Raw genomic sequence first — 9,777 nt, 5'->3', positions numbered from 1 at the left:
GAAATAAATTGCATACATTACATTTATTGTCATTCAAGAGGTTTTTAAGTAGATCATATTTATCCCTGAGTGTTTTTTCTTTTTACAGACATAAGGGGCTGTTGCAGAAAGCAGCAATTGTACAATAGTGGAGCCTGAACTCCATCTGAAATCATAATACTACATCCAATGATAGTGTTTAAGTTGCAGCTAAGTAAACCATCAAGGTAACATACTGATTGCAAAGATGTGCATTCACTCCTGTGACAAAACACTGAAGCCAAGTGAAGCCAAGAGGAAAATTGCATTTTGACAGACTGACACTGGCCAACGCTGTGAAGCGCTGCTACCCAACTGCGCATGCGCAACAGTCGTTTATTGATGAAAAAAGGTCACGAACTCTGACCCTCCCACTAACTGCAGTTAAAATATTAATTTATTTAAGACAATTACATCTGACCTCACAGCTCCTTGTACGGTAAGTAATATTTACTAATGTGGACGCATGAGAGGGTCGTGAAGGAGAGACGAGGGGCCACTAACACACGAAGGGAGGGAGTGTTCAGTCGGTCTACAGCAGGGAGGCAGCCATTAGCTACCAGCTAGCAACTAGCAAACAGCTAACCTAGCTCGTTAGCACTGTCATCCGGAGCCCAGCGCCGACAAACTGCAAGTATGTAGTAGTGTTGTGGGGTGTATGCGACTGCATAGGTAGTTCACTAACTAACGTTACATGACTACGTGTAGCTGCTGGGAGCAATTCGGCAGCAGTTTTTGTGTTGTCGGACATGCTAGTTAGCCAACAAGCTTAGCCGTGCCAGCTAACCGTGTTGCTGTTAGCTGTTGTTAGCTGCTGTGCTAGCGTTGCTAACCAGTCTCCGTAAACTAAGCAGCTACGTCTTTGATTTAAATCTAAATATGACAACGGCATGCCATAGTGTTGAACCACCAGCTGTCGTGTTCAAATGCCGACTGGTGTGTAAGTCCAGTGCCAGAATTAATGCGAAATTTGCGTAGTTGTCAAAACCGAAGTCCCGCCGTTGACTCTGCGATTCGGCATCATGGGCCTTGAACCCTAGCATGCTTTAACCCTTCAATGTTGACCTTTCACCCACAGGAAAAGAAATACCTTTATCTTCCGTATCGATTTTAAATAGCTGGCTGTCAAGAGCTTGTTTGTGTTACCGCTGCAGCTTTACCGCTCACTCGTTGGCACTTTAAAAGTGATTTTACGCTGTATTTTATAACAAGGCCACCAATAGTACAGTTTCGAGCTAGCGCCGGCTAGCGCTAGACTCGTTAGCACAGGCCACGAACTAATATTAGTTAGCGTTAGTGACTCGCAATGTGATAAAGCAGATGTATGTAGAGTACCTGTTGGTTCATTATAGATGATTTCAAGCCAGTTTTGACTGGATTAGCTCTTTACATTATTTGGAAACACTGATCAAGTTCTGGCTAGAAATGTCTTCTAGCTAAAGGGAGAGGTAAACTACTAAACGGGAGGGATAAGAGTAGTTGTAACGTTAGCTGAGTGTAAAGATGTATTAATTACCGCTGGGTTATGATACACTATATCATGTTGGAATAAATGAGTCCGAGCTGCGGGTCCCTTTCACTCATCAGTATTGTTATACGATCTACACGTGAGGTAAAAGTTTAATAAAATGTATTATGGGATCTCAATTCAACACAAACATTCAAAATCTATTAAAGAAAAAGGCTGGTGGTCTTTTGTCTTTTTCTTATGAGCAACAAATCCTCACGAAAAAGACCAAAAACAGTCAATTGAGCCTACTAATAACTAACAAGTATTGTCAGTATAGTCTTTGACATGGGCACTGTAGTTTTGTTGAGACAATCCGGCTGTAAATACCTACCAGTGCCCCTAATGTGTGCAAATGTGCTTTAAAATAGTCCACAACAAAGTCACTCTTTACTCCATCTAAACATGCTATAAACTAAAGTGTCCAGCTGTTATAGGAAATGACTTCGCCTTTTAAAAAATGAATTTGTGACCTGTTTTTAAAGATTCAGCAGGACATAACGGGCTTGAGGCTGAATACCTCAGACATGATATTGTAGGGAAGTCTGAAAATACTGAGAAGTATTATACATTGGGTTTGATGGACAGTAAAAAAATAAATAAATCAAGATTTAAAGTCGGCCATATCTTCTAAGGGGCTCCTTCACCTGACCCAAAGTTTGTTTTAATAAAACATGAAGTTAAACGTGTGTTTTATTTACAGGTGTGCATGCCTCATGGCGCGCTGATGTGACGAGCAGTGCGTGCGATATCAGAATGGATGGACAGACCCAAAGGATTCAGCTTGTGTCAGCAGACAGCAGCATGGCATTGGGACACAGAATCCAGGTGATGTGACAGCCTGTCCACCACTAGAGACCTATTATTATTATTATTATTATTATTAGTAGTAGTAGTAGTAGTAGTAGTAGTATTATAGAGACTATTGTTACTCTGTTTTATTCTGTGTGAATAAACACATGCACAGTTGCATAGAATCGTGGCAAAATTATATCCTAGATCAAATAATAGATGAAAGTATTTTTTTATCATATCATTAACTTCTCCAACACTCTTTCTACAGTCAGGACTCCCTCATGTTTTGATTTCTCTCTTTCTGATAGATTGTAACTGATCAGCAGACTGGCCAGAAGATCCAGATCGTCACAGCACTTGAGCCATCCTCCCCTGGAAAGCAGCAGTTTATCCTAGCCAATGCTGACTATTCCCCTGGAGGGAAAGTGATCCTGGCCAAGCAGGAGGGCTCACCCAACAAGGTCATCCTCGCTACTCCAGATGGCTCTGGGGTTAACCAGCTGTTGTTTGCCTCCCCGGAACTGGCTGGCCAGCAGCTTCAGGTATCACCACAGGATATTAGTGACTTCTCCCAGCCACTTATGATAAACAAGTTACTGAACGGTCTTATGACTGAAGCATGAACATGTTTTGTCAGTCTAAACTTATGCAGTGTTTGCTGTATCAAATTACTCCATTGTCTCGTGTTGTTTGCCAGTTTGTGACTGAAGGATCGGACCAGTCTATTGTGAAGCCGATTGTGGAATACTGTGTTGTCTGTGGGGATAAGGCCTCAGGTGGGAATTAAGTTTAATTTGCTTTAACACTATTATTTTGCATTAACACACATGAGCAAGCATTCACCAACCGACAAATCTCTCCTCTCTCAGGGCGTCATTACGGAGCTGTCAGCTGTGAGGGCTGTAAGGGCTTCTTCAAACGCAGCATTAGAAAAAACCTTGTATACACATGCAGGGGCTCTGGCGAGTGTGCCATCAACAAACTCCACCGAAATCGCTGCCAGTACTGTCGACTGCAGCGCTGCATCGCTCTGGGCATGAAACAGGATTGTAAGAGAGTTATATTCTACATAAACATTTGTGGACATGTTATTTAGGACTCGCATTAAGACGGCCTGGTGCCTTTGTTTTGTCGTCAGCTGTGCAGTGTGAGAGGAAGCCTGTTGAAGTGAACACCAGAGAGAAGTCCCTCAACTGCGCTGCCTCCACCGAGAAAATCTACATCCGCAAGAACCTGTGTAGCCCTCTGGCTGCCACACCCACTTTTGTATCCGACAAGGAAACTGCAAGGTACAGCCAAAACACAAGTCAATAAAATGTACTCCAATATAACACTAGCATGTTGAATTAGCACCTCTCTGACACATTGTCTTTATCTGACAACTAGATGTTCAAGAGAGATGGGATTTCTTTAGTTAGATTAGATTGGATCAAAGAGTTTGAATAATGACTTAATTTTATAATATGGTTTAATATCACATGACGCAATGTCAAATGTCAAATCTCTAATTTCAGGTCTACAAGTTTGCTTGAGTCGAGCATGTTGCTGAACATCCAACAACCTTTCTCCAAGATGGAAAACACCATCTTGATCCCAGCTTCTCCTGACAGGGTAACTCTGATACATTCAACACTGCGTCTAACATATCATTCTTACCTAACCATCCAAATCTTAAATCTTAAAGCGTCTGAGAAAATGTGAAGTTTTAAATGCTTCACATGGATAACTTGCATGGATAATGTTCAGAGACAGGACAGTGAAAACAAATTCAAGTTTCTCTGTTTATAAAATGTGCTTAATAATGACTGTTTACCCATCCAGCAGGATGATCCATCTCAAAGTGACCTCGGCACACTGGCAAATGTAGTGACGTCCCTCGCCCACCTCAACAAGAGCAGGGAGGCAAGTGACAGCGGCAATGATCTGATGGGAGTTGAAACGCTTAGCAACGGGGACAGCTCCATGACAGACATCCAAGGAGAAGAGCAAACTGCAAGTGATATCACTCGGTGAGGGAGATGTCGTAAAGAATCAAGAGGGTTTGATACTGACCAGTAGTTGTTTCCGAAGAAGTTGATTCGTGTGCTGGAGAACCACAGGAGCACTAGAAAGAAACCCAGGGGCTGTTTATATCTGGTTGTCACAAAGCTTTAATAGAATTTCCTGTAGGGCCATGTGGTCTCTGACTCCACTCTTACAGACTTGATTAGATTCACCCCTATTCAATCAAAAATGTAGCATATGTTGTGAGTGCACTCCAGTGCTCTGAGTTGTATTTTCCCTTCCTGTAATGTTCTCTTCCTGTTTCAATATGTACATGAAAACACGTAGATATTTTAATGTGACCTTTTTGTGTTCATGTTTTGGGTTTGATTAGAGCTTTTGACACCCTGGCCAAAGTCCTGCACCCTACTGATGGCTCAGCAGGAGAGTCCTTGGAGGCCACAATGCAGCTGATGTCAGGGGACCAATCAGGCCCTGTGGTGGAGTTGGAAGGACCTCTACTCTCTGACAGCCATTTCCCTTTCAAGGTAAAAGTGACCCTGACCATGACCCTCATGAAATCCAACTGAGACCAAAATCCCTGCTTTTGTTTTACTGAGTCATTCATGTATCTTATAAACACTGCAGTCACATTTCCTCTCCTCATTTTTTCCCCAGCTTATGATGCCTTTGCCTGTGCCAGAGTACCTCAATGTCAACTACATCTGTGAGTCAGCTTCCCGGCTACTTTTCCTCTCTATGCACTGGGCACGCTCGATTCCTGCCTTTCAAACCCTTGGGTAAGCAGTCATCACAAGGATTTTCCTTGTTTCACAATTACATTTATTGGACTCTGTCATTACATAGCAGTTATAAAATGTCAGCTAAATGATGTTTCCCTTATTTGACCGTGGAGTTCTCTGTTGTAAATATAAATGAATCCTATTTTATTTCACAGTGGTCAAGACAATGACATTAACTTGATGAAAGCCTGCTGGAATGAGCTGTTTGCCCTCGGTTTGGCACAGTGTTCCTCTGTTATGAATGTTGGTACCATCCTAAGTGCCATTATCAACCATCTGCAGACCAGCTTACAGGAAGGTAGGAGAGCTCTGATGTTTAAATGCAATACAAAGAAAACCAATATTTTTCAGTTATCATGCATAAAGATGAGTGTTCGGCTGAACAGTGTATCCGGTACAAAAAATGTACTTTTTAGGAGTGCATCTGAGTAAAATGTTTCAGTGTCCGTACTAGTGATGAAGTAAAAGCTGTAGTTGAGTCATTCAAGTTTTTAAAAAGCTTGTTCTGTAAATAGTTATATTATATCAAAGCTCAATTCTTATGCTGTTTTGAAATAGTTTTATAATAAATAAACAAATCCTGATCAACCCATATCAATTTCACGCATAAGTTAATACATTCCACTTAGTCCCACCTACCTCCTACCCTAACTATGGATACAGATAGGCTAATTTAGTTGGTTAAACGGATGCAGATACAAATAATGAGGTACTCACTCATCCCTAATAAAGATGTCATGTTTACTTCTGTGGCACGATTTCTCTTGAATTTGCTGAATAGTACGCTGATGTTCGGCCCCTTACATCTTTCACTCCTCTAAACTTGTCTTTTTTTGTCTCCTACAGACAAGCTGTCTCCAGAGCGAGTAAAACTAGTAATGGAGCACATTTGGAGGATGCAGGAGTTCTGTAACAGCATGATCAAGCTGTCCCCAGACTCTTACGAATATGCCTACCTCAAAGCCATCGTTCTCTTCAGTCCTGGTGCGTAGACAACTGGCAAGTTTAACGGGTGTCTGCAGGTCCTTCAAGTCTTTAAAATGTCTGAAATTTGATTTTATCAATTGATACATTTGTATTTATTTTTATAAAATGAGTCTAGCTCTTCAGCGTAAAAGTCTACACGTCTGGTGTTACAAATCATTAAATCTACCACTGAAGCAAACACTGTCTTTTTGCTTTATACTTCCACTTACCTGTTGGCAAAATGTAGATTAGCCTCACCATAGTTTTACACAAACCTACTTCTGCAAGGAACCATATATACTACAAAACTTCATACTTACCTGAATAAGAAAAAGAGAATTTGTCCAAAATATTGATCTTAAATTTGGTTAAAATGATCTTGAAAAGGTCTTAAAAAGTATTAAAGTATTAAAATACGTTTTCTAGTTCTTGTTCTTCTGTGAACGCAGAATCCTCTGATGGGAAAATCACAAACAAAAGTTTTACAGAAAGCCAAATGTGCATAGACCCATGTCTGACTGTGTGTATGCTTTTTGTGCCAGATCACCCAGGCATAGATAACACCCCACAGATTGAACGGTTTCAGGAGAAGGCCTACATGGAGCTGCAGGACTACGTAACCAGGACCTACCCAGAAGACTCCTATCGGTCAGTTGGCACTGGAACAGAATCACTCTATATTTAGCAAGACAGATTTATGCTGTTACCATAGATGTACTTGCTACAGTACATATGTTCAAACTTTATGTCTCCTTTCCCCCTCATTGCTCTCAGGTTATCCAAGCTGTTGCTGCGTCTTCCTGCCCTCAGGCTGATAAGTGCAGCTGTCACAGAGGAGCTGTTTTTCGCAGGGCTCATTGGCAACGTGCAGATCGACAGCATCATCCCTTACATCCTCAAAATGGAGTCCACCGATTATAACAGCCAGGCTGCCTCCGGGGTCTGACACACTGTGCCATTTTTAATTGCGACGTTGGACTGTTAAACTCGACAGCCAACCAATCAGAGTGCCCTGCAGAACGATCACTAAGTGGTCATAACGTACTGTATTTATGACACAGCATCCTTTGGGAATTCTCACTCTTACCTTGCTCCTTCTTCTGACTCCTCAGTAACCAGTCAGTAGAGCATGACTCACAGAGAGGACAGATGAAATAAACTCCAGGAACTCTTGAAACCTGCATATTAGATTGCGCTTTTTATTGTACATAGTATTTTATGCTTCATCGCCTCCAGGCCTTTCCTTTTTCTGCAGAACTTCTTTGTAATTTGAAGGAATCAGGACGGTTTGTTTTTCAGTGCTTTCCTACATGGTCATGCTTTTTTTTTATTTTCTAATAATTATGAGGAAAAAATACTTGTCAATGTGAATTGATTTGTGAAATGTTGTTATCGCTAAAGGTTATGACCTTTATTTCTTATTTGTTTGCCAGTCCAAAGGATCGGGCACTTGTCAAATATTTGACATCATCATCATGTGGATCTGAAGTAATTGTGTAAATAGATTTGTGTATAGAATGCACCAAGAAGACAACGATGGGCAGCACTTGGTAATTCATGGATACTTTGGAGAAATTAATGTGGACAGAAAATGATGGTGAAGTCATTTGAAAATAAAAACTCATTTCAGTCACTATTCTCCAATTATTTACACAATTAAGCTTAATTTTGATTGACAGTATTCTTCACTATACGTGCTATGTTCTGTTTGCAAGAAACAAGTGTAGCTTTTCAGGCTGAGTTTGCTTTTTAACACTATTTTGTTTTTGTGTCAGTATTTTAGAGCAGCTGTGAACAACCAAATACCCTAAAACATGTGGGGTTGGACCCATGCTAGGATAAATTGGGAAGTCAGCAGTCTGCATTATAATGGGCTTTCCGTGTGGATGAAGAGAGGGGAAGTGTTCTGTAGCAGTGCCCATCTGGGTATCTGGTTTGGTTTACTGCACCTCTAAATGAAAAAGGCTGTTTTTCATTGCTGCAAAAAGACTTTAAATATGAAAGTAAACAATCATGAGATAGAAAAAGATCCTACATAACTCATGTGCCAATTCATTTTGTTAAGCATCTATGGAGTACTTAAAATACCTCTAGCAAGCTGATCAACCTTTGACCTTTGTTGGTCAAAGTCTCCCTGAAGAGAGAGTTGAACCAGTGACGCTGACCCCCCTCACTCAAACATTTGACTGTAAACATGTAGTCTTTGGCCTCATCAAAGGTACTAATGTACAGTTTATCTGGCTTGCACGTGTTCAGCCCACTGTGGGACTACATACAACTAATGTTCATTCTGGATATCAAAAATCTACCTGTGGATATCTAGAATTTAAAGACCAGCACACATGAAGATGTAGATATCTCAAATGATAATTGTGGATTAGAAGAATGAATGTCAGTGTGGATATCTGAAATGTCCTTTTTGACTGGGAAGAACTGCATTAAGGATATCTGTGAAATGTATCCAGTCTAGCTATTAAATAAAAAGGTCACTTTTTTAAGGATTTTTAGATAATAATTTAAGATTTTGGATATCAGAAATAATTCTGTTTCTTAAGTTCAATACAAAGTGTCACATTTGGTGTGAGTTCTTCTTGAGTCAATGTGTTTAAATTAACTAACTAGATAAAATAAATAAATAAATATGTTTATGTTCCTCTTAACTTTATATTTGAAAATGAACAAACATGAAGTTTAAGGTTTATGTATAAGTCTGCATTCATTTAATTGAATCAGACTAAGTTAATTAATTTACTCAAATTGACTCAACATGATAAAAAAAACAACTTATTTTCAACTAATCAAAATAGTCGCTGTTGTAGGTAAATCATATTCTTGAGCATAGAAATATTAAAAAACAGAGAACAGTAATATTCCTCCCAGGATCAGCTCAGTCTATAGGCCAGAATTTGTATTGATACCTGAATTTAAAGAGACATATACAGAAAGCTCAGTGACCTAACTTCTTGGACCTGCTTCTATAAACACAGCAGATTGTTTACATCTTCCTTCTGAATTAATAATGCAAAATCTGTATCCTACTCCTGTGACTTACTGTAGCGTTTCGTGTCAAGTGACGTGAAGGAGGAAGATGTTGCAGGTTGCTGTGCGAGGGACTAGACTTTCAGTGTGCGTTATTAGCCAATCAATTTTTCATTAGGGCTCTGCAGATATGGGTGAGCCGAGGACAGTGACTGTAAGCTTTCTTTTGCTGTAGTTACCCAGTGAATGTGTCCAGCTAATTAAAGGCACTGATAGGAGCATTAAAACTTGATGACCGGATGAATGATATTGTCTGCTGCTGTTTTTAGAAGCCCATTGTCCAGCGTGCCCAGTATCTTCTTTATGTGATTCTCCACAGGGCTATCATATCTCTGCATCACTTGACCTGCCCTCTTTGAACCTCAGAGGTCAATGCATGTCAATGTATGGCGCTCTCACTGTGTGATCTGCACAAACAAAAGAGGATTCTCATGACGGCTCTATATACAGACTGCAAAAACAAACAGTTATTGTCTGTAACTGTAAAGGTTAAGCGAGCTGTGATGCAACACAGGCCTTTGTGTTCACAGCTAGGTGGATTAGCTCATTCCAAGCCGAATGAATGTGAGTTAAAGGGCCAGTTGGACCGTTCCCCTGGCCTCTTGGGGCTTTGGCTTTGACTGCTTGAGTGGAACGACGGGTGAATGTGCTGCAAAACAAGGTGAC

The 9,777-nt window shown here is 40.5% G+C and overlaps 1 protein-coding gene across 3 annotated transcripts; it reads left to right on the top strand.

Annotated features, from left to right (window-relative positions):
• Nucleotides 1-341: 341 nt before the first annotated feature.
• nr2c1 (nuclear receptor subfamily 2, group C, member 1) lies at nt 342-7,705 on the top strand. 3 transcript variants are annotated; one of them, XM_073472775.1, is made up of 14 exons: nt 342-457; nt 2,229-2,353; nt 2,629-2,862; nt 3,018-3,096; nt 3,190-3,369; nt 3,459-3,609; nt 3,835-3,931; nt 4,142-4,329; nt 4,698-4,851; nt 4,982-5,103; nt 5,262-5,404; nt 5,953-6,090; nt 6,615-6,720; nt 6,847-7,705. In XM_073472775.1, the coding sequence occupies exons 2-14, from the start codon at nt 2,282-2,284 to the stop codon at nt 7,016-7,018; spliced, it is 1,836 nt and encodes a 611-aa protein (XP_073328876.1). In that variant the 5' UTR covers nt 342-457; nt 2,229-2,281; the 3' UTR covers nt 7,019-7,705. The 3 variants fall into 3 exon arrangements, with proteins under 3 accessions (XP_073328876.1, XP_073328875.1, XP_073328877.1); XM_073472774.1 differs by having other exon boundaries at nt 344-652; XM_073472776.1 differs by lacking the exon at nt 342-457 and adding an exon at nt 565-652 and having other exon boundaries at nt 4,145-4,329.
• The last annotated feature ends 2,072 nt before the right edge of the window (nt 7,706-9,777 follow it).

This window comes from Pagrus major, chromosome 8 (genome assembly GCF_040436345.1).
Source record: "Pagrus major chromosome 8, Pma_NU_1.0".
Classification (NCBI taxonomy): Eukaryota; Metazoa; Chordata; class Actinopteri; order Spariformes; family Sparidae; genus Pagrus; species Pagrus major.
Note: the sequence above shows the minus strand (reverse complement) of the source record. Positions and strands in the feature narration are given on the sequence as shown.

Excerpts from the sequence above, each read along its gene's own strand:
- nr2c1 (XM_073472775.1), top strand. The coding sequence starts at position 2,282 with ATGGATGGACAGACCCAAAGGATTCAGCTTGTGTCAGCAGACAGCAGC. Across the intron at positions 3,610-3,834 it reads TCCGACAAGGAAACTGCAAG|GTCTACAAGTTTGCTTGAGT; the intron begins GTACAGCCAAAA and ends CTCTAATTTCAG. Across the intron at positions 4,852-4,981 it reads ACAGCCATTTCCCTTTCAAG|CTTATGATGCCTTTGCCTGT; the intron begins GTAAAAGTGACC and ends TTTTTTCCCCAG.